General features: G+C 36.7%; 1 protein-coding gene across 5 annotated transcripts in view; it reads right to left on the minus strand.

Annotated features, from left to right (window-relative positions):
- Window positions 1-505: 505 nt before the first annotated feature.
- Window positions 506-25,547, minus strand: part of GK (glycerol kinase) — a 77,756-nt gene continuing 52,714 nt past the window's right edge. For 3 of the 5 annotated variants that reach the window (XM_082681076.1, XM_082681074.1, XM_082681073.1), the window contains 10 exons: window positions 25,270-25,312; window positions 24,712-24,792; window positions 11,311-11,389; window positions 10,447-10,543; window positions 9,688-9,772; window positions 9,029-9,149; window positions 8,775-8,918; window positions 7,243-7,323; window positions 4,317-4,403; window positions 506-2,453 (listed from right to left, as the gene is read on the minus strand). In XM_082681076.1, coding sequence (XP_082537202.1) covers window positions 2,443-2,453; window positions 4,317-4,403; window positions 7,243-7,323; window positions 8,775-8,918; window positions 9,029-9,149; window positions 9,688-9,772; window positions 10,447-10,543; window positions 11,311-11,389; window positions 24,712-24,792; window positions 25,270-25,312 — 829 coding nt within the window. In that variant the 3' untranslated portion in view covers window positions 506-2,442. Of the gene's footprint in view, window positions 2,454-3,761; window positions 4,404-7,242; window positions 7,324-8,774; window positions 8,919-9,028; window positions 9,150-9,687; window positions 9,773-10,446; window positions 10,544-11,310; window positions 11,390-24,711; window positions 24,793-25,269; window positions 25,313-25,547 lie in introns of those variants that run through there. The other 2 variants (XM_082681075.1, XM_082681072.1) reach the window with 2 other exon arrangements.

The following is a 25,547-nucleotide window of genomic DNA, read 5'->3' on the forward strand; positions in this document are numbered from 1 at the left end:
AAAAAGGTTGAGGTGTTGACTATTGTGTTCAGAGAACAGTGGGGTACTTCACTCCACCAAATCACCCAGGTAGAGAGAAACTGAAGCAGACAGTGGAACCAGTAGGTCATGGTTAGCCATGACCACAAGACCCTATTGATAAAGGCTGCTGACCTCAGCAGGGTATTTTCTGGATGCTGAGATGGGACACTGTAGTCTTTTCTAACAGAACGAGTAAGGTGCTCATCATTCCAGAAACTACTTCTTTGGCTGTCGGTTAATTCTTCAGAGTGTGCCTGATCAAGTGCTAACAGCTGAGCTTCACGTGTCCTGCAATTTCTTTCTCAATTTAACTTTGATCTAAGTTCTAGTCTGTAAATGAGAAATGCAAGTAAGAATGAAGGTTGATTTATTTTAAGTAAATTTATCATTAAATATCAATGTGTATAATTTCAAACATTTATAAATATTGCAATTTATAGAAAATTAATGTAATCTTAAAATTATTTGAACAATGATTTTCACAACTATTTACATTAACTCAACCTACCTTTGTAGAAACATAATTATGTTTAAAAGTATCCTTGCCACAAAGTAATAATTTCATAGTACCTTTCTATAATATTTACGTCACTAAAGTGGCAGCTGCGTCAATAAAACCCAGCAGATTCAATAATTTAGAAACAGCATAATCAGAACTGCAAATGAAAGCTACATTAATTCCAAACAAAACAAAACCTTTTATATTAATATATAAATATTTTCCCATTTTCATCACTGATTGAAGAAAATAATTAGAAGGCAGTATCTTCTTGTTTGTAGTAAACACAAATTAATTTTAAGATATTTTTAAATTGACATTAAGAAGCTAGATTAGGTTACGTTTTTACAACACATAACATTAAATTTTTTGAGAAGTTCTTGGTTGTCGGTGGGGGGCAGAAAGAAATTCTTGGTTTTGCTAGAAGCCATTTCTATCAATAAAACCTTTTTTTTTTTTTCAGTTGTAATATGACAATAAGCAGAGATAGCTATCTGTTATCTCAAATAGAAATTTTAATTGCTTATCAGCAATTGATAACATACTTGGAGAGAAAGAGATTCTTGGCTTTTTTTTCTACTTAAGTATTTTAACATTTTTTGACATCCCCTCAAAATATACTAAATATGTGTAAAATTACGTCAAAGGAAAAATAACTTTATATGAACTAGTGCTTGTATTTGAAAACAATGTTTGCTGTAGTATTCCACAGTTTTTTCTCTTTTCTTTTTTAGCATATAAAAGTATGGTATAAGAAATTATAGTCACAATAAAGTATATTTTCTTTTATTGACATAGAACATATACTTAAATTTTAAATGTTGGCTCTTTAAGAAAAAGTTTCTCCTGGTAAATAATATGCATAACCATTGCCCAAAAATGTATACAGCTGTTTTCTCCAAAATATTTATACACATAGAGGTCCACTTAAGACCAGCCCTGTTATAACCTACCGAATACAGTGTGCTCTTAATTTATAAATGGGCTACCCTCAGTATATAAAATATAAAGGCATGTATGTTACACATACAAAGTAAGAAATATAAAAAGGAGAGACAAAAAGAAAAAAAAGAAAGTGTTCTTCCCTATAAGATCCAGACAGAAATTCAGTATAATTAGTGAGAACACGTACTCTTTTTATAAATGGGCTACCCTCGGTATATAAAATATATAGGCATGTATGTTAGACATACAAAGTAAAAAAATATATAAAAAGGAGAGATGAAAGAAAAAAAAAGGAAAGTGTCCTTCCCTATAAGATCCAGATAGCAATTCAGTGTAATTAGTGAGACCACGTTAAATACAATATATGAAGAATTTTCAGTTTTGGCAAATACTTTTCAGCGAAATACCTAAGCAATGAGGGTACTAAATTTCCATTTTAAGAATTTAGTAGAGGCTTCCATTTAAACATTCAGTGAAGATGCTGTGGTCTCCCTAATATGCAGAAAAGAGGACTTTGGGTAGGGGGGTCTGTTAAAAAGAAGCAAACAAAAGGTCACAAATTTTTAGCCCATTAGTAACAGCCCCTTAATCAAGCATGTGTAGTTCAGGAAGCAAATCCTGGCCCATCAGAGTTTGAATATATGTGATAAAAGATTCCAATGGACAGGATCTGAATTATTCCTAGATCTTAGAGGGAATGAGGCAGGAAATGATGGCAAAGGAGCGGGTCAGCCCCAAAGGTAGCTGGTCCAATCTTAACTACCGATGTTAAAAAACACACCAAATGTTTCTATAGCATTCTTTCTGCTGCATTTACTTTATTTCAAGCCACAGGTCTACTTGGAGGGTCATGCAGCTAGTGGCTTATAAATAAAATCAGAGTCTATGAGTAGTGTCATCACATTAAGAGACAGAATCACTGGATTCTCTCGGTAGGTAAAGAGCTCGCATCTTTGGAATCCATGAGTTGGTAGTATTTATGGCATACCTAAAATGGGGGACAAAAATCATATATGTCAGTAATAAAATACATGCAATTCAGGAGTTAAAACAATGAAGACAATTCAATAATTTACTGAGCTAGAAATTCCATATGATTCTTAAATATTGCTTCACAGGTAAAAATGCAACAAATATAACTGATCCAATTCCAAAATTAGCAAATAAACACTATTGCTAACTGTTTACCAAGGCAACCCATCCCAATTCTTCTCAAATCTCAGCATATGTTACCAAGAGAGATCCTAAAGATGGCAATCATATCTATTTTGGAAGCCTAGGAATTTGGACACTTACTGTATCCTTTAGCTTAGAGATATGCTACATATCCTAATTTTCATAGACCAAGCCTTTTCATTCTGGTACTGGTATCAAAGGGGAAACAGAAGGCGAAAAAAAAAATCAATGAAAACATTCAGCTGCAATGTTATTTTCTTTCCTTTTCCAGACCATCATTATGCAGCCAAAAAAACTCATGGTAAAGAAAAAAAAATAGAACTTTTCCTCAAACAGCATTTTTTTAAAAAATTAATTTAAACTACAGTTCTTCTGGGGAATATTTGGACTGTTCCACCAAACATTCCCAAGAAGCAGAAAGAAAATAAGCATCTGCTAATTCTGTATAGATTTATGTATACAGAAGCCCTTTGTAAGGTATAAAGCACTAATACCAACATAAGGTATGATTATTATGGAAGTAGAAGATTTGAACAAATTTATCGGGAACATGAAGAATACAGAAAAAGGCAATCTAATTTTAAATTCTCATGCAAGTAACCCAAGTTTTATCATTAACTAAAAGATAATTTAATGTTCTGCTAATGTAAATAATTTTCATCCCATTTCTGCTGATGTAAATAACTTTTCATTCCATATTTATATATAGCACTTTGGTGATGATGTCAAGCTGATTAACGCTTGTCAGATTTCTATAAACAGATATTCTCCCATATTAATAAAAAATTTTATATTTTACACCCAGGTAATCTTCTAATTAATTAAGAAAAATAATTTAACTGTTTCCTTAATTAGGAAGATTGTTAAAATGTTTCACTTTCTTGGCAACATATGAAATACGTCATTTCCATTTAGGCCATTAATTTGAAGAAAAACTGAGAGCTATCATCAGCAACATCTTCCAAAAATGATTATTATATTTAAATTAATACAGGTTATGCAATGTGTTTTATAAAATACTGAGCAATTTTACTCTTATAAGAATATTCAGAAGTTAATATGCAAAATAATAATTCAGTTTGAATTTTTTTTTTCAGTTTGAATTTCAACCCCAATTTATTTCAATAATAACTTTTTAAAAAACTTCATTTCACCAAATGTATTCTTTTAACTAAAATAAAAGTGATGATAAATTTTCCCTAGCTGCAGAGTTTCACAGAAACTCTGCTAACATACTCTGGCTGAAATTCTTACCAGAATTGAAAATATTAAGACTTGTGTAGCAGATTTTCATTAAGTATGAAAAACAACTTATGTACATTTGAAAGCCAATTTAATTGATTTCAAATACTATAAATTTCATCTATCACTCTGAATGTCCTTTCATTTAAACACTGACAGTAGTACTTTCACTTGTGCTTATTGTTGCAGCTGACAGCAGAATGTAGCCCCTCAGAGAAAATCATCATCTACTAAAAAGAGAATAAAAGCAGAGTCACAGTCCTTAATTCTGACTGCCCCCAAAGATCAATTGGTCTAACTAATTAGACCTTTAATAGATTTTCCAGGTTCCTAAGAATAGGAAGAAGGAAAAACACCAAAAACTTTCTGCTGAGTCATACACAAATACATTAATGCTAACTAATACAATTGTCTAATGTAAAGAGGAACTGACCTGAGAGGTACCTTGCTCCGATTAACATTACCATGCTACTCACTATAAAAAAGCCCAAGGGTAGACTACAGAAGATACTAGGGTCACCTGTGGTCATCCAAGTAGGAGGGAATTCCAGTCAAGCAAACCAAAAGAGAGACACATAATTACAATATTTGTGTTAAGAATCACATGATAGCAAAAAAAGTTATAAAAATAGCATATTCATAAAAGCTAGCAAAGAGTTCTTACTTCAAATCAAAACCAGAATCAATATTCAAGGCTTATGACAGTCAACAAACAATACAGATAGCATGCCACAAGTAGCCAAGAACATAGAACATACAGACCAACATAAACCTTCCACTGGCAAAGCCAAAGCTGATGGAGAACTTTTTGGGAGGCTGTTGATTTTAGCTTTCTTGATTCTTCCCCAAAAGATACTAAATGAGCAATCCAATTCCCCTCAAATTCAAATTATAGATCCTTTGGCTATCAGAGAAGAGTTATATTCGTCTACTAAAAATGAACTTCAAACCCTACTGGTTTCATTTTCTTTTTTAAATAGACTTGGTGTATAAGGAAATGTACCTGAATATTCATGTTAGTATAATTAAAAAACCAAACTGTATTAATCTACATTTTAAAATATTGCCTGAGAACACGATTGTTTTGATATTTTCCAACCTGAATTCTCTTGGAAACCCTTCCTTTTAAGAATAGATAGATAGATAGATACTTTTCTTGAATATAAAAATTATATATCTAGAATATTTAACACTCTTTGAAAAAATATTTTGGTGGGTTTGGAGTACAGAGCCAAGAAGTCATCATTTATGATAAGCTCTCTCCAAAAAATATCAAACCCCCAATCACTTCTACAACATTTTAAACACATTGAATGTATGTTAAAAATCCTTTACACTTCATTCAAATATAGTTACAAACAAGAAAATAAATATTAATGCTTCAAAACTGGCAAAACGCTTTGGAAATTAAGCTAACATAATATTCTTCCCATAAATTAAACCTATTTAAAGAGGATCAGAGACCAGGTAGCAATTCCAATATCCTTTCAAGATCATCAAAATAAGAGTCTGTCTGTACTGCTATTATCAGATAGCTTATTGATAAATCATACGTTATATAGCTTATACTGCTTAAGGAATACAATCAGCATTTCACTAATTGAATATTATTAGCCTGTTTATTATACAGTTTAGAGACTCTCAAATATTATACATGAGTGCTTTTCATAAATCTACTCAAAAAGTTTTTCAAACTTTGCCTTAAATCCACTGCAGCCTAACTGAAACAAAAACAAAGTTTGAAAAATCAAAAGCTCTCAAAAAATCAAATTACTTTATCATCAATGCTGATGGCAGAAACAATAGAATCATGTAATTTTCTTTTATCAACTTTTTCTTGGCATTTTAAATTCACTGACAGGTAAGGTAAGCAAACAGAGAGAAAACGATCAATTGGTTTTGTAAGAGCTTTGCAATTAAAATTATGTCTTCAACTGCGAGTAAGGAGAAGAATGTGTGGCATTGATGTGGAGGCAGCTGGGGCAGTGGAGTGCGGGAACACAGGTAGGATTGTGCCATCTTATTTTATTTGGCCATCCCGCATGGCATACGGGATCTTAGTTCCCCGACCAGGGATTGAAACCGGGCCCCTTGCATTGGAAGTACGTAGTCTTAACCACTGGACCATCAGGGAATTCCCTGTGCCGTTAAAAAAAAATCTAACTTGTCAAAGAAAACATATAACTCATTTTCATTAGCCATTAATTAAGGGCAACCAGAAAATAAATCGAGTGCATGTCTGTTATATCTTTCAAAGCAACTAGCACTGTGCTACAAAAATACCTATGATTGAGAAGTTTAGCTATAAAGGGTCTCAAAACTGCAAACAGTCTTAGCAAGAAAGGCTCTGCCACTATCTTAGAAAGAAAGGTGAGTCTCAGAACAAAAGATTTAAAGAAAATGGATATTAAGCTTAAAGCTTATTTAGGAGAATAAACAAAAGCTTCAAGTAGGAACATCCAGGACTAAAAATACAGATCACAGTAATCTGTGGTACTAGACGATCCCAGAAGCTTCTCCTAAAAGCCAGATACATTAAAAGTGGTTCTATACTCGCTTTGGGGTTGGAAGGCAGGCCATATTTCATTTATATTCTCTTGTCCATTAAACTATACGTTTCAATATATTATTGGCCATTGTTTCATTCACTATGTTTGAAATCTTGCATTTAGCAAAGAATTAAAATATTATGCCATATTAAAGGCATGTTTAAGGCTGTTTCTACATTAAAGGCAGCTCAGGGCTGTTTATAATTAAATAGTTTACTTAAGGCAATACCTTCCCACCTAAGAGGTTGAAAAAAATAGTCCTCTATTTTCTGCCAAGAGCATTTGCCAATTATGACATTTCTAATTTAGTATGTTTGGTACTTTTCTTCCTCTGATTCAAATGAGTTCTCATAACATACACTCACTAAGGGCTTGGAAGCAGTCTAGGAAGTAGTGAAATATATTCTGAAATTAATACAGCTTTCGGTTGGTTCAGGTCATGAAGACAGCCCCCCAGAAAGGCAAAGTCAGACACTAAGAAGAAGAAGAAAAAAAAAAGTCTAGTTGATTTTTTTTTTCATTAAGAAGAAACTAGAAATAATTTTACTTTTAGAAAACTAAGTTATCAATTGAAGTACCAGGAATAAACTAATAAGGAAAGATATGGCAGGACAGAGTTAAGTATGTATATCAACATGATAATTTACATGTTATGTTTAGAACTTTAAAGTGTTTTCAAAACATTAGAAACTATAACTTACAATAACGCTCTTCTTCAGAGCAGCCTTGCTACGTATAAATGGCCAGATACTTAAAGAAGCGATTTAACATACTAGGGCAAAGTGGTAATAATAATAAAAACATTTTTACCACTTTCTGAAGACTGAGTTGTAACCCAACCCATTGACTTCATCACAGCTTTCTTCCACGTAGAATAACGAATTTCACTTTCTAGACATAGAAGGTAGGAAAACCACACATAAGAAAGGCAGTTTACTGAGATGTTCTAAGTACCACACTTATGTTCACTCAGCGTTCTTTTTTTTTTTGCTGCGCTGTGCAGCATGTGGGATCCGACCAGGGATCGAACCTGTGCCCCCTGCATTTGAAGCATGGAGTCTGAACCACTGGACTGCCAGGGAAGTCCCTCACTCAGCATTCTTGACAAATCGTTACACATATTAAACTGATGTTTGTTACACTGTATTAAGCTGACATGGAGTTTTACCAGGACTCAGACTCCGGAGAGTACCATTGCTAGTGACTACCAGTGACTGGGAGAGAAGCTTGCTTGGAAGTTGGAGGGAAATTCAGCCTGGTCTGCACGATGAAGGGAGATGGGGAAACAGGCTACCTGCTAAGACCAGGCCATTCACAAGCAAGTGGTGATGAATTAGAAAGGGGAATCCTACTTGACCTATTTTCTCTTTTTGGGAGGGTGGAGGAGCTTGGGATATCATACAAAATACACTTTGACGTTATTTTATACATAGGTTTTTAAAAAGGTTTAAAACCAAATTCAGTATTTAAAACCTTATTTACATACACAGGTTTTTAAAAAGGTTTAAAACCAAATTCAGTACTTAAAACCTTATTTTCATACACAGGTTTTTAAAAAGGTTTAAAACCAAATTCAGTATTTAAAACCTTATTTTCATACACAAATTTAATACAGGTATTGGTCAGAGCTTGTGGCTTAGCTTTGTTTATTACGACATTAAGTCAAATATTTAATGCTCATTTATTTAAATTGTTGCTGCTTTTGTCAGGCTAGCCCTGCTGTGTTTAAAAGTTATCAGAATATCGCTTACCCCACATAATCCTGTCCTAAAACTGGCCACTGGCACCAAAGATGATCCGATGCAGACATGAGGAGTCGGTGGCCGATATATCTCCCTTGTCACTGTCAGGAAAGGCTACACTAACAAGCTAGAACTGATAGTGTGGCAGTGTTATCCTCCTACATGAAAGGACTGTAAACACTAGAAGTGAATGGTAAAAAAGTGATTATAGAAGTTTGTTTTTTTTTTAATAGGGAACCATTCCTCTCATTCACATTCATTCAGTGTGTCCAAATATGCTGAGTAGCCAAACCTGCAACAGTAGCATTTGCTATCTTATTTACTTTCTCAACTTATGAATAAACAGAAAAGCAAACTCTCTCTCACTTTTCACAGTATACCAATCTTCAATCTTTACAAGTACCCTCACCAAAAAGGAACTACTGTATAGCACAGGGAACTAGGCTCAATATTTTATAATAACCTGTAAGGGAAAAGAATCTGAAAAAAAAATAGATACACATGTATGTATAACTGAATCACTTTGCTGTACATCTGAAACTAACACAACATCGTAAATCAACTATACTTCAATTAAAAAAAATTTTAAAAAACAAGTACCCTCAGCGTTGATCTGAGGTTCAAACCGCTCCATTGTGACAGCTGACAAGTCCTCAGGTTCCAGACTCCAAACGCCAACCCCTTCTGCAGCCCCTGCTGCCATGGCAGCTCCCAGAGCAGTGGTTTCGGGCATCGAGGGCTTCACTGAGGGGAGAGAGCTACATCAGTATCTTTGCAGTTACATATGCCTAAAAAAGCCAGTTCTTCCGAAGAAACATTAGTCTTGGAGTTTAAAGGAATGAAGGCTTACTAACCTACTGGGATATACAGAATGTCTGCTTGTAGCTGCATCAGAATTTTGTTGTTGGTCATTCCTCCGTCTACCTGCAAATGGCTGAGAGGAATTCCACAGTCGCGGTTCATGGCATCCAAAATCTTAAATAAACCAATGCAATGAACATAATTAAAGTACTCCATAGTAACATCTCTGAAAATAGCCATCTTCTACTCAAAAACACTCAAAAGCTCCCCAAAGCCTGTAGAATAAAAATTTAGATTTCTTAGGCTGGTCTTCTAGGCCCTCCTTGATCTGGTTACAACCAACCTTTTCTCTCACCTCACCTCTGCACTCACCCCTATATCCAGTCAAGCCAAACAATTCTATTTTGCACCCTGATTTCCTGCCATGGTGCCTATGTTTGTGTAACTATCCCCTTTGCCTAATATGCACCACTCAGCATCCCCTCAACTGTAAAATGCCCAGCGCCTGGCAGCTAACAGGAACTTAGAAAGTAATGACAGCTGGGAAAAGAACCAAAACTTGCAGTTATTACATTAATGTTCAGGCAGGCTTAATTTTTGATTAAATATTTAGTAAGCTTATAAATTGTAATAAATTTCTGGCATTAATATATAATTTGTTTAGGAATAATAAAGGTGGATTAAGTACAAGAAAAGGGCTCATATTTATTACCTCTCGAGTTTGGAAACAAACAGCTTCTAATGCAGCAAAAGCAATATGGCATTTATTGGTGAACTGAGTGAGCCCACAGATGATCCTAAAAATACAAAGATTTTTAAGATTAGAGTGGAATAAATGAGTCATCAACTGGAAATGTCCTAAATATGGAAAGACTGAATTTGGTAGGTAGAAATGTACGGGGGGGGGGGGGTGGGAAATGGACATTAAAAAAAACAAAACTGGACATAAACATTAAGTAGCTTGGAAAGTCCTTATAGTCTACAATGCTGCATCCACATGCGAAAAAGTTCAAGATCTATCCGGATAGATGACAATAGTATAAAACCAAATCAATATTCATCTAGATGGTGTCCCTTTGAGACATAACTTGCAGGTGCCTTGAAGATAAAAGCTAATAACACTAACATGAATACGAATATGGCAGGGGCTTATTTGTCAGATGATTTATAACTTCTTGGAGTGTTTTTTTTTTTTGGCCATGCCGCATGGCATGCAGGATCTTAGCTCCGCAACCAGGGATCGAACCCGTGCTCCCTGCAGTGGAAGCTTGGAGCCATAACCACCAGACCACCAGGGAAATTCCCAACTTCTTGGAGTTTAAAGGTTCTGAAATTATACTTGCCAAGTGTAAAAGGTTTCCTCAATACTTTAAAATCGTTTGAGAATAGAAAACTTTTAACTAATAAGTTATTAGCTAATATAGTAAATAAATCAAGACCGACAAAAGCATACCTTATTTTCAATTCTTACCCTCTTGCACTGGGCTCCCAATAAGGTGCATATAGTCCTGAAAATGCTGGGACGAAATAGCAGCCATAAGAAGTACCTACTTCTTTAGCAAGTTTTTCTAACGTTAAAAACAAACAAACAAACAAAAATCACTCTACTATATGCTACTTATTTTAGTCAATAAACACACGTGTTTAAAAAATTAGGACAGAGCTTTTGGTTTCCTATTAGTTAGTACAGCAAAATGTTCCTAATTACAGCAGAATGTCAGGAGCAACAAAAGCAAATTTCTCCACATTGAATACCCCCCCAGTAAAATGTAACCCAGCCCAAGAAATAAAGGAACTGGATTAGTTTTGTTAAGGTATTTTAGCTTATTTCCACTATTTTTAAGGTTGCTGCCTAGCTGATGAAGAAGTGGCCTTCAGTGGGTCCCTAATCAGAAATGTGTTCCTGATTGTCTCACCTTCAGGCGAAATTAAAGTAGATGGTTCAAAATAATTATCCATTGTCTGAAAATAGCCATATTAATACTTAAATTACAGGTACTGGAGTTTTAATTCTCACTCTAATAAGACTTAAAGCTTTTTCTCATCAGATAAATTTAACTGCAGATTCTGGCCATCTTTGGTGTTCACTTTTACACTTGGGTGATTTTTATGCCCTACCGTGCCAGTTTATTAATAACCCCCACTAATTATGTTAATTTGTTGTTTTATAAATCTTCACAAAATAATCTTTTATGTGTAAAATCAAGCTCATAATAGGGATTCATATAGTTTAATGTCACATACGGGGCAAAGCACATGTATTAACAGATTGCAAGGGTAAAATATTTAAAATTCTTATTATTTAGACTCTAGCCCTTTGTTAGAACATACTCACCAATTTCCTCAGAGGTCTTTATAATTCCAAGATTGTCCCTTAGCCAGCGAATAACAGCACCGGCTATAGCTACGGAACCCTATGGGAATAAAGGAATCCGAGAGAGAATATATGTTATCACAATAAAAAGTTTTTATTGAGCATATTCTCTGTGTATGACACTACCAGATGGATAAAATTCAAAAATTTCAACATTGGGACTTCTACAAATATCATAAACTAGGTCTTTTACTACAAACATTATTTATCTAGGGCATTACAGAAGTTTTTAATGAGACAGAGAAGAGAGTCCGCCAGTACACCCTTGGACCTGTGCCCGTAGGTGGACATCAATGTGTTGAGCAATTTGCTTCTTATACAATTGTTCTATCTGTTGCTAAACTACTGAGGTATATTATCACCCAGAGTACATTCCCATCTTATCCACAAAGTTATTGGGAAAGGCCACCCTGAGAGTTTTTTCAAGCCCATTTCCCATAGCTAACATTATATTAAATCTAGCAACCACAAAAAAAAGTTAGCAAAGAAGCTAACTACAAAGTAATGATTCTTTCCAACAAAATCACCAAGAGATGGGGCTTGGAGTCAGATGAACTGGTTTGAGTCTGAGCTCTAGTTCTTAACTGCTATGTGATCTTAGGCAAATTAGTTAGGCTTTCTGAGACTCCATTTATTCACCTATATAATGGTGGTGACTATAACAACAGTTACCTAAAGAAATTACGATGAGGCTCAATACAGAAAGTATACAGGAGTACACAGGAAGGTTCTTACTGAATGCAAATAGTAGCTTCTTTAATTCTTTAAGTGTTAAAAAAGTATCAGCCAAATTCCATTGACTGATGTATGGGTAAATAAAATGTAGTATATCCCCACAGTGGAAAATTATTTGGCCATGAAAAGACATGAAATTCTGCTACAACATGGATGAATTTTTTTTTTTTTTTTTTTTTTTTTTTTGCTGTACGCAGGCCTCTCACTGTTGTGGGCTCTCCCGTTGCCGAGCACAGTCTCCGGACGCGCAGGCTCAGCGGCCATGGCTCACGGGCCCAGCCGCTCCGCGGCATGTGGGATCTTCCCAGACCGGGGCACGAACCCGTGTCCCCTGCATTGGCAGGAGGACTCTCAACCACTGCGCCACCAGGGAAGCCCTGGATGAATCTTGAAAACATTATGCTAAGTGAAAGACCATATATTGTATGACTCCATTTATATGAAATGTCCAGAATAAGCAAATCCAGAGAGACAAAGAGTTGTTTAGTGCTTGCTTAGGGTTGAGGTGATGCAGTTATTCTTTGGGGTGATAAAAATGTGCTAAAGTTAGACTGTGGTGATGGCTGCACAACTTTGTGAATATACTAAAGAACACTGAATTACATACCTTAAAAGAGTGAATCATGTGCTATGGGAATTACATCTCAATAAAGACGTTTATAAAAAGATTCTGGGGGCAAAAGAAGTATCAGCACAAACCATTAGGAATTCCAAAAAAAAAAGTTTTTTGGTTCTGATGTTTCATTCATATAATTTTTTTCTTTCTTTTTTTCTTCATATACATTATTAATGTAAATTACTTCCACAGAGTCACCCCAAACCAAAACATCAGGTATAAGTGTAGGAAGCAGAATGTTTTTTATATGTCATCTGCCTCCCTGTCCCCAATTAAATTAATTGAATTACAAATGGTTACCCTTTCTTGCCATCAGTTTTCAGGATGCAAACAAACTAGATGCTGAATATGTTGATACATCCTATCGTTCACAGCTGCTATGAGAACAGGTCACTATACGCTACTGCATAGCTGGCAAAACATCGCAGTTGCTCTTTTTATACAGTGAATTTTCAGCTATAAAAAATTATTTGAGGAACAGATTTGACATCCCTGTGCAAATATAACCAGACTTTAAAAATGGGACAAAGACAATTCAGCAAACACCTGACAAGGGACTCTAACCCAATGTTTCTCCCGCCCCAAAAAAGAAAGTTCTTAATACACTTCCTAGTTTTGATATATTATATATTTAGGTACAGAGTGGGACCATCAAGGAGAACTAAGTAAATTGTTTGCTTTTGGAGACAATAGTTCAACTCTCACACATCCTTTGGAAGCGAACAATTCAGAGATAGTAGCTGCCAGAGGCTAGAAAATATATAAGATATTCTAGAACAGTGCTGTTTAATAGAAATATAATGTGAGCCACACATGTAATTTAAATTTTCTAGTTACCATATTTTAAAAGGTTAGATTAATCATAATATATTTTGCTTAACCCAATATATTAAAAACATTATCATTGCAACATGTAATCAATATAAAACTCGAGATCTTTTATTTGTGTATATTTCACTAAGTCTTTGGTATCAGGTATATCGTTTATGCTTACGGCACATCTCAATTTGGACTAGCCACATTTCAAGTGCTCAGTAGTCACGTGTGGCTAGTGGCTACCATATCGGACAGCACAGTTCTAGATCTAAATGGAAAAACAGATGTTCTATACTCTCAAAAAGACACTGGTCCTACATGGCATCTAACCACAAAATGTGTATATTTCCAATAGTTTTAGGTGAGTAAGTAATGAATTTTAAAAAGCCACTGAGCTAGAAGTCTAGTGGAGTGGTCTTGCAGCTACCAGCTAGTGGAACTTTATATTTTGGGAAATCAAATGCCGATGTACCTCATTTCCACTGAAAAGTGCAGGATGTTTACATGCTCAATTTTTTTTGAGAGGAAGCAATGTGGTTGCAGTAAAAGGAAAAATCAAGGTTTTCATTAAAGGTAACTGGTTGAGGACCAGAGGGCATTATTTTAGATTAAAACAATAGAAAAAAAATACAAAGCCACTGTCAAGGCTCCAGAAGAAAATTATTCTAAATTTGGTCATCAGGAGTACACAGGAGTGTTTTGTTACTGAATGAAGAAGTAGGTTCAATATAAAAAACACTTATCTGAAAGAAGTATATAATTTTGGTACAGGATATAATACTTGGTATAGCTTTTTAAAAATTAATAAAAATAAGAGAAATCTCCAAATTCACAAAAGATGTAGTCTTCTGAATCCAGAGGCAGGAGATAAAGTGGAAGATGGTATAATGCTTTCAAGATGAGCAGAAAAGAGTACAGGAATGGAAACCTAAAATGATAGACAGAAGGTGATTGTCTACTTGCTATCAAATAAGTTTCTGTCAATTATATCATAAATATAAACATTCAATACTTCAGCTCATCAACTATAAATATGAATCAACCCTTATTCTAAGTCACGATGCACTGGGAAAGCTGCACACAAACCTAATAGTGGTTCTCTAAGAAAAACACAATAGAAATGAGAGGGTAAAAAGAAGTTCTATGATAACCGGACAAGAGAAATAAATTACTCAAAAACTAGACACATAGCCTGGAAAGTGAAAGGCTAAGGAACAGGCTCTGCAAAGATTAGATTAAAAATAATCAAGTAGATCTGATATAATGTCATAGCAGGCAAACACACTTTCCCTCAAAAGCTCCTTGACATGAATGCCACTGCCATGAACAGTATCTGTATAAAGTAGATATTTCAGGATGCAGGATGTATCTTACAATGCAGTTATGGTTAAAATCAGTAAGTGTGGGGCTTCCCTGGTGGCGCAGTGGTTGAGAGTCTGCCTGCCGATGCAGGGGACACAGGTTCGTGCCCCGGTCCGGGAAGATCCCACGTGCCGCGGGGCGGCTGGGCCGGTGAGCCGTGGCCGCTGAGCCTGCGCGTCCGGAGCCTGTGCTCCGCAACGGGAGAGGCCACAACAGTGAGACTCCCGCGTACCGCAAAAAAAAAAAAAAAAAAATCAGTAAGTGTGAAGAAAAATTATGTAAAATTAAGATTATCCTTAAATTCCTTAAAATCAACCACTAGGCACAGTAAACTTAGTTTTGTGTATGCTACAGTAATATGTAACACTACATATATAACTTATATTGTACTTAACTTCTGTATAATTACAAATGCAAAATCTAACTCTATAGCATTTTTATTTGCAAAGAAAAGAGAACAGGAGCACAGAGTTGAATTGGGGAAGCATTTATGAAATGTAATCTGTATCATTAATACTTTGATAACCAGTTAGGGAATTAAAATTAAAAGCACTTATTGCTCAGAAAGTACACTTTCCAAGAAACTACCTTAGAAAAGTCCATAAACAATGTTTATAGGCCCCCATGATCCTCGCCTCCTGCTGTTCATGGCCTTCCATGATCCTTTCCCTTTGAGTGAGGTGGGACTATGACTTGCTTCTAACCAACAGGACATGTCAAAGGTGATGGGACGTATGTGATGATGTGCATATGATTACGTTGCATAAGATTACCACACCTGTTTTCTGGACTCTCTCCCTCCCTTGCTGGTGTTAAGTCCTCACATGGGAAGGAACTTCAGGCGGCCTCTAGGAGCTAAGGGCAGCCTCTGGCTGACTGCTAGCAAGAAACTGAAACCCCCAGTCCTACAACCACAAGGAACCAAATCTGGCCAATAATCTGAGTGAACCTGGAAGCAGATGGAGCCTCAGATGACACTGTAGCCTCAGCCTACACCTTGACTGCAGCCTGGTGAGACCTTGAGCAGAGGATCCAGCTAAGCTTTGCCTGGACTCCTGACCCGTGGAAACTATAAGATAATAAATGGGTAAGGTTTTAAGCCGCTTACATCAGTGGTAATATTGTTATGCAGCAACAGTTAACTAATATATGAGACTTATACCTGAAATGGAATATCTGGCTGAAGAGGGATGAAAAACTCCAAAAACAAAAATTTAACACTATAATCACAAGTCATACAAACGATAGGAGAAAAAGGACATTCAAAGAAAACAATGGGGGGATATAAGGAATCCTCTTTGAAGCTCATGTTTAAATAGACAAAAATGGCATAACATAGGATTTGGTATATAAACAATATTTACTAAGTGTCTGCTATGTGCCAGCCTCTGGGATAGAGTGGTGAACAAGACAGATAAATATTCTGACCTCAGGGAACTTATATCCTAGTGACAGAATACAGAACGTGGAAGTCTCAAATCCAAAGTAAGCTCACGTTCATAATCAGATTAAAGGCCCCCAAAAGAATTTTGTTTCGTGAAATAACATTTAGAAAAAGAAGATGAACAAGGAAGGGAAAAGCACAGCTTGGGGAAGACAGTGCACAGATGGCAGAGGGAAGGCAGAACTACTCGTTCTATTTCGGTAATCCTTGGTCTATTTTGCTTCAGTATCTTCCACCACTAAGAAAATTTTCCAACTATTAAGAGTGGTACAGGGCTTCCCTGGTGGCACAGTGGTTAAGAATTCGCCTGCCAATGCAGGGGACACGGGTTTGAGCCCTGGTCTGGGAAGATTCCACATGCCACGGAGCAACTAAGCCTGTGTGCCACAACTACTGAGCCTGCACTCTAGAGCCCACGAGCCACAACTACTGAGCCCGCATGCCACAACTACTGAGCCCGTGTGCCACAACTACTGAAGCCCTCCCACAGGTCTAGTGCCCATGCTCCGCAACAAGAGAAGCCACCGCAATGAGAAGCCCGTGTACCGCAACGAAGAGTAGCCCCCGCTTGCCGCAACTAGAGAAAGCCCGCACGCAGCAACGAAGACCCAACGTAGCCATAAATAAATAAATGTTTATTTAAAAAAAAAAAAGAGTGGGACAAATTTTAGCAGTTTAATATGAGTTTAAAGTCTCAAAACAACTGAAGCATCAGGTGTCCCAATTCCTTTTTACTAACAATGAAATAAGGACCCAGAGATGTTAATATTCTTGGTGATAAAAAAGAAGTAAACATCCCTATCAACAGAGATGGATGAGTTTGCACTTTAAAAATCACCTGTCCTGGGGCTTCCCTGGTGGCGCAGTGGTTAAAAATCCACCTGCCAATGCAGGGGACACGGGTTTGAGGCCTGGTCCGGGAAGATCCCACATGCCTGCTGTGGAGCAACTAAGCCCGTGAGCCACAACTACTGAGCCCACGAGCCACAACTACTGAAGCCTGCACGCAGCAACAAAGACCCAACGCAGCCATAAATAAATAAATAAATAAATAAACTACATTGTTAAAAAAAAATCACCTCTGTCCCTAACAGAGGATAACAGGCAAAACATAAAAAGAGAAAACCAAAACAACACATGCTAACTCAGACAGAGAATAGCATCAATGTGGACAGAAACAGAAATGCATGGCTAAGCAGGATTTGAGGCCACAGGCATGATGGATTGTGAGTCATTTTTCTGTGTGTGTCAGGGAGCAGGAGTGGTGGCTGGAGCTGACTCCTGCAGAGGAAAGGGATTCGAAGTGCTTGGTGTAAGATCAGGAAGACTGTCAGTGTCTGAAGCCAGGGGCTAGGTAGTGCTTTCCTGCTTGTGTAGGGGTACTGGAAAACAAGCAATTGTCTACGCGCTGACTAGGGCTATTGGCTTAATGGAAAATGAGTCTGGAAGGGAAAATTCCAAAATACATGAAGAAATCCATTATTAAAACATCAGCCATGGTGTTGGGAAAATAAAAAAGCTCCATGCAAGAGAATCAAACTGGACTACTTTCTCACACCATATGTAAAAATAAACTCCAAATAGATTAAAAACTTAAATGCAAGACCTGGAACCATAAAACTCTTAGAGAAAACACAGGCAGTATGCTCTCTGACCTTGGGTCTTCGCAATATTTTTTTGGATCTGTCTCCTCAGGCAAGGGAAACAAAAGTGAAAATAAACTAAAAAGCTTTTGCACAGTGAAGGAAGGTATCAACAAAACGAAAAGGTAGCCCACTGAATGGGAGAAGATATTTGCAAATGATATATCTCATAAGGGGTTAATATACAAAATATACAAAGAACTCAAATAACTCAACATCAAATACAAACAATTTGATTAAAAAATTGACAGAGGATCTGAGTAGACATTTTTCCAAAGAAGGCATATAGATAGTCAATAAACACATGAAAAGGTGCTCAATATCACTAATCAACAGGGAAATGCAAATCATAACCACAATGAGCTAGATACCTGTCATAATGGCTATTATCAAAAATACTACAAACAACAAGTGTTGGCGAGGGTGTGGAGAAAAGGGAACTCTTGGACACTGTTGGTGGGAATGTTAAGTTGGTACAGCCACTGTGGAAAACAGTGTGGAGGTTCCTCAAAAAATCAAAAGTAGAGCTACCATACGATACAGCAAATCCACTTCTGGGTATTTTTCCAAAGAAAACAAAAACGCTAGTTAGAAAAGATATATGCACCCCTACGTTCATTGCATCACTATTTACAATAGCCAAGATATGAAAGCAACCTAAGCATCTATTAATAGATGGACAAAATGGATAACTTTATAATATATATAAAATGGAATATTATGACATCTTGCCATTTGCGAAAATATGGATGGACTTGAAGGGTATTGTGCTAAGTGAAATAAATCAGACAGAGAAAGAAAATATAGCATGATTTCACTTACATGTGGAATCTAAAAAATAAAACAAATGAATAAACATAATAAAACAGAAATAGACTCATAGAAACAGAGAACAAAATGCTGGTTGCCAGGGGGTAAGGGGGTAGCAGAATGAGTGAAATAGATGAGGGAGATTAAGAGGTACAAACTTCCAGTTATAAAATAAACAAGTCATGGGGATGTAATACACAGCATTGGGAATATAGTCAATAATATTGTAATAATTTTGTATGGTGACAGATGCTAACTAGACTTACTGTGGTGATCATTTTGTAATGTACAAAAATACTGAGTCACTATGTTACACACCTAAAACTAATGTAATATTGTAAGTCAATTATACTTCTATTAAAAATTGATTAAATTAAAAATATATATATACTTTGTATATATACTATATAAATTAGACATTACAGCATATCATACGCTAGCTTGCAAGCATCACTTCTAATGAAAATGTATGGAAGGGGAAAAAATGACATCAGCCAACAAAACATAACATCTGGAATAGAATTCATTCCAATCCAGTGGTTAGGACTCTGCGCTTCTACCGCAGGGAGCACGGGTTCAATCCCTGGTCGGGGAACTAAGACACTGTGTGTCCGCAGCACCGCCAAAAAGAGAAAAAAACAACAACAAAACAAAACAGTAACAACAAAAAAACACAAAGAGGTAGATTAAGGTATGATTTCCATGAAAAAAAACCCCATGAATTACAAATCAAAAGAAAAGAGAAATAAAATCAGGTGGACATGAAAAATAACCAGTTAAAGACTGTAGAAATGAAATTACTGAGTGAGATTAAAAAATGTAATAGATGAGATAAACTGTAGAATAGACAGAGAAAATAGGCAAAGTAGTGTTCCCATATACTGCTGGTGGTATTTACACATGGTAATGAAAAAGAATGGGACAATAGTTATATTTAACAACACAGATGAATTTCCCAAATAAAATGTTGAGTGAAAGAGGCCAGATCAAAGATTGCATACTGTATTACTCAGTCTCTCTCTTATATTTTTAATATATAAAGTATTAACAACATGCAAAACTAACTTCCGTGTTTAGGGTTACACATTTAAGCGTTAGAATTGTAAAGAAAAGTAAGAAAGTGATCATAATAAAAGTCAGGGCAGGGTTAACTTAGGGGAAAGGGAAGAGGATGTGATTGGGAGGGGCACATAGAAGGTTCCTGGTAGTTTTCTGTTTCCTGACCTGGGTGAGGTTACATGGGTCTTCTTTTTATAATAATTTGTTAAGCTGTACATTGATGTTTTATGCATTTTTTTCTATACATGTGTTACATTTCACAATTAAAACATTTTTGTTTTGTTTGTCTTAAAGAGAGAATTTGGAAATGTAAGGTAGATACTGAGAAACTCACCAGGGATGCAGCACAGAGAAACAAAGAGATTAAAAATATATAAAAGGGCAGTTAAGAGACATGGAGGGTGGGTTGGAAGGTTCCAATATCCGTACAATAGCAATTCCAGAAGAGGATGGAGGTAATGGTAGAGAAGCAATATTTGAAGAGATAATTGTTGAGAATGTTCCAGAACTGAAGACAGACTTGTATCCAAGTACCTAACAGAATAAGTAAAAATAAATCCAAACTCAGGCACATCATAGTAAAACTATGGGACATCAATGATAAGGATATAACGTTTAAAACTTCCAGATTACCTATCTACAAAGGAACCACTTTTAAATCAGAACAGCGAAGGTCTCATCAGCATCAAAAAATGGCCAGAAGGGATGCAGATAAAGCAACTGAGTTTTATATCCACCCCAGAGAGAGAGCAAAATAAAGACAAACCTAAAAAAGAATAGGCTCACCGCACCAGACTCTATGAACTGTGAAAGGCTATCCCTCAGCAAGAAAAAACTGGGGGTGGGGGACGATGTAAAAGGTATGGGACCAAGGAAACGATACTGGACACGGAAATTGACAAAATATGTCAATTGATATGATTTATGATTGACTGAAAAGAAAACAGTATGAATTATTGAGTGTTTAAGAAAAAGGGGAAATGAAAATTTTAAACTCAATAACATGATTATGGATGGAGGTGGCAAGGGTAAAGCATTCAAGGTCCTCATCATGGTTGGGTGGTTATTAAAAATACTAAACAATTATAAGCACTCTTAGAAAAATATATAGTTATTATTTTGAAGGTACTAGCAAAAAACCCCAAAACAACAACAAAAAATGAGAAATGCGTTATGTTGCTTCCAAATCAGCAGAGGGAGAATGAAAGAAGACTAAAAACTAAGAGGGGTAGTTATAGTTTCAGTTTTCAAAAAGGGTAGAAAGTTACTTTTTGAATACCTCAGATTGCCAAGGCTAACAACAATCAGTCAAATGAAAGAAATGGGTATTAAATATCTGCTTTGTAAGCACTTTAACCCAAAAAGGAAGCAGTGTGACCAGGTGGAATTTGCATGAATTCACTGAGAAAAAGTTTTACCCACCTAACTTTATTCTCTGCACTCGTTTTTGATTCTCTTAATTTTACAAGATGTTTGTTAACTGAAGAGAATTCGGAAAAGAAAAAAGATTCTATCTATTGTTGTTAATATACTAGTGTGTGTGTGTTGTGATCAAGTTGCTAGGTTAGTAGAAGGGTGTGACATATGGGAGATGCAGTGAAAAGAACACTGGACTTGGTAGACTGGAGCCCTGAATACTCAGATTTACAAGGAAGGAGATGGCACAGTGGAGCGGCCTAGGCATCTAGACTTTGATGCCCAATAACCGGGATTTGCATCGACGATTGGCTACTTACTAGCTGTCAAGCTACCTTGGCCAAATGACTCCAATTTCACTTGTCTTCTTCATGTATAAAACAAGGGGATAGCAGGGTGTAGCAAAGCCTGTTGTCATCTAATCTATTGCCCCTCTCTACTTTAAAATTCTATGAAACTAAACAAAAAAATTACATGAATCAAAACGAAATCATATGGGGCTTCCCTGGTGGCGCAGTGGTTGAGAGTCCGCCTGCCGATGCAGGGGACACGGGTTCGTGCCCCGGTCCGGGAAGATCCCACATGCAGCGGAGCGGCTGCGCCCGTGAGCCATGGCCGCTGAGCCTGCGCGTCCGGAGCCTGTGCTCCGCAATGGGAGAGGCCACAACAGTGAGAGGCCCGCATACCACACACACAAAAAAAAACCCCAAAAAACAAAAAAACGATATCATAAAGCTTATGTGTTAAGTCTCCAGATGAGACAAAACTGGAAGAGGAACAGTGGGAAGAATGAAAAAGCATTCAGACAGTGTCAGAACAGGCTGAAATTACTATCCTGAAATTTAACAGGAAGAAACAAAGACCTCAATTTAGATTAACAAAAGATCGTCTGTGCAAATACAAAATGGCATCGACTTGGCTTGATAATAATTCATTTGAAAAAGAGCGAGATATTTTAATATATGCTGCTGGAGCCAGTGATATGATGGGGTTATTAGACTAAATTAATGAACACTCAGGCTAGAGTAGCAGAAACAGTGTTTATGGTCACGGAGGCACAAATCCCACAGTGGGGATACCTCATTTTATTGTGCTTCACAGGTACTGTGTTTTTTACAAATTGAAGGTTTGTGGTAACCCTGCACAGAGCAAGTCTATTGGTGCCATTTTTCTAACAGCATTTGCTCACTTTGTGTTCCTGTGGCACATTTTGGTAATTCTCCCATTTTTTCAAACTTTTATTATTATAGTTGTTTAAGGTGATCTGAGACCAGTGATTTTTGGTGTTGCTATTGTAATTGTTTTGGGTTGCCATAAACTGTGCCTATATAAGACGGCGAACTTAATGATAAATGTGTGTGTTCTGGGTTTCGATGGTGGCGCAGTGGTTGAGAGTCTGCCTGCCGATGCAGGAGACACGGGTTCGTGCCCCGGTCCGGGAAGATCCCACGTGCCGCGGAGCGGCTGGGCCCGTGAGCCATGGCCGCTGAGCCTGCGCGTCCGGAGCCCGTGCTCCGCAACGGGAGAGGCCATAGCAGTGAGAGGCCCGCGTACCGCAAAAAAAAAAAAAAAAAAAAAAATTCCCTGAGACAGAACAATAACGAAATTAGGCCAATTAATAACCCTGCAATGGCCTCTAAGTGTTCAAGTGAAAGGAAAAGTCACATGTCTCTCACTTTAACTCAAAAGCTAGATAGAAATAATTAAACTTAGTGAGGAAGGAACATCTAAAGCTGAGATAGGCTGAAAGCTAGGCTTCTTGCCCCAAATGCTTAGCGAAGTTGTGAATGCAAAGGAAAAGTTCCTGAAGTAAATTAAAAGTACTCCAGTGGACACACAAATGATAAAGAAGTGAAATAGCCTTGTTGCTGATATGGAGAAAGTTTGAATGGTCTGGATAGAAGATCAAACCAGCTACAACATTCCCTTAAGCCAAAGCCTAATCCAGAGCAAGGCCCTAACTCTCTTTAATTCTATGAAGGCTGAGAGACGTTAGGAAGCTTCAGAAAAAAATGTTTGGAACTAACAGAGGTTGGTTCATGAAGTTTAAGGAAAGAAACTGTCTCTGTAACATAAAAGTACAAGGTAAAGCAGCAAGTGCTGATGTAGAGGCCACAGGAAGTAATTCAGAAGATCTAGCTAAGACACCTTCATTAATGAAGGGGGCCACACTAAACAACAGATTTTCAGTGTAGATGAAACAGCCTTATACTGGAAGAAGATATATCTGAAACTTTCATAGCTAGAGAAGATAAGTCAATGCCTGGCTTCAGAGCTTCAGAGGACAGGCTGACTCTCTTGTTAGGGGCTAACGCAACTGGTGACTTTAAGTTGAAGCCAATGCTCATTTACCATTCTGAAAATCCTAGGGTCCTTAAGAATTATGCTAAATCTACTCTGCCTGTGCTCTATAAATGGAACAAGAAAACCTGGATGACAGCACATCTGTTCACAACATGATTTACTGAATATTTAAAACCCTCTGTGGAGACCTAATGCTCAGAAGAGGATTCCCTCCAAAATATGACCACTCACTGACAATGCACCTGGTCACACAAGAGCTCTGATGGAGACATACAATGAGACTCGTGTTGTTTTCCTGCCTGCTAATGCAACATACATTCTGTAGCCCATAGATCAAGGAGTAATTTTGAATTTCAAGTCTTATTGTTTAAGAAATACATCTTGTATGGCTACAGCTGCCATAGATAGTGATTCCTTTGATGGGTCTATTCTGGGCAAAGTACACTGAAAACCTAGTAGAAAGGATTCACCACTCTAGATGCCATTAAGAACATTTGTGATTCATGGGAAGAGGTCAAAATTACAACATTAACAGGAGTTTAGAAGAAGTTCATTCCAACACTCATGGATGACTTTGAGCGGTTCAACACTATTTCTAGGAAGTAACTAGAAATAGCAAGAGAATTAGAATTGGAAGTGGAGCCTAAAGATGTGACTGGGGACTTCCCTGGTGGCACAGTGGCTGAGAATTCGCCTGCCAGTGAGGGGGACACGGGTTTGATCTCTGGTCCGGGAAGATCCCACATGCCACAGAGCAGCTAAGCCCATGCACCACAACTACTGAGCCCATGCGCCACAACTACTAAGCCCGTGCGCCACAACTATTGAGCCTGTGTGCCACGACTACTGAAGCCCGCACGCCTAGAGCCTGTGCTCCGCAACAAGAGAAGCCACCGCAATGAGAAGCCCACGCACCACAACAAAGAGTAGCCCCCTACTCGCTGCAACCAGAGAAAGCCTGCGTGCAGCAACGAGGACCCGAGGCAGCCAAAAATAAATAAATAAATAATAAAAATAAAGATGTGACTGAATTGTTGCAATGTCATTATAAAATTGTAACAGATGAGGAGTTGCTTCTCATTCTTACAGACAACACTGTGGTTTTCATTAGCTTTGAATGTTTGTCACATTATCTATACTGAATGAAATGTACTTACTTCTAACGCATAATACACTGGTTTGTCTCTGCCCAGTTTGTAAGCCACTGTGGTCAGAAGGCCATGTTCAGAAAATACACACTGTAGGAAAGAGAAAAAGATTTCATTAGTCAGGAAAACAAAAAGATAGCATTAGAATATTTTTAAAGCAAAAATGATCTAGTTACAACATAATTCAATAAATATAACAATTTAGAAAATAGATCTTAAAAGTCAAAATTATCAGTATTAAGAACAGTACACTTAAACAGTATAAAAAGTTTATCCCTCGTTCCAAATTAGATTTGCATTAAGAATCTGACAAAGTCCTAGTATAGATATCCCACTAACACAATTAAACACACACATGTAAAATTCAAAGAACCTAAAATGGTGCTTACAAGAACCATTCACATGTAGTGATTTTCATCATTTTTACTGAGCTCTAAATTAAACCCTGATAGAAATTAAATAAAAGCTCCTGACTCAAAAGTAACTTAATAGCAAATTATGCTCAAGTATTATTTATATGAAGTTAAAGAAGACTTTCACTAATCTTTTAATTTGAAAAAAACCAACCTTACGGCCTGTATTACATAGTAAGAAACAGCCTGTTCCATACCTATAGTTGGGGGGAAGAATGAACAGTAGGACAATTTTATTAAAAGTAAATGATGAAACATTAATACTACAAAACTAACATTTAACTTAGAACAATAAAAGTAATTTATATTAAAGTTTTAGAAAAGTTCTAAAAGCTAACAAACATCACAAACTCTTTGGAATAATGTTTTAAAGAACAGTCTAGAAGAAAATGTACTTAGTGCAATCCTAATGGAAAAATGCAAGTATAGTAT

This window comes from Grampus griseus (genome assembly GCF_964374135.1).
Source record: "Grampus griseus genome assembly, chromosome: X".
Lineage (NCBI taxonomy): Eukaryota > Metazoa > Chordata > Mammalia > Artiodactyla > Delphinidae > Grampus > Grampus griseus.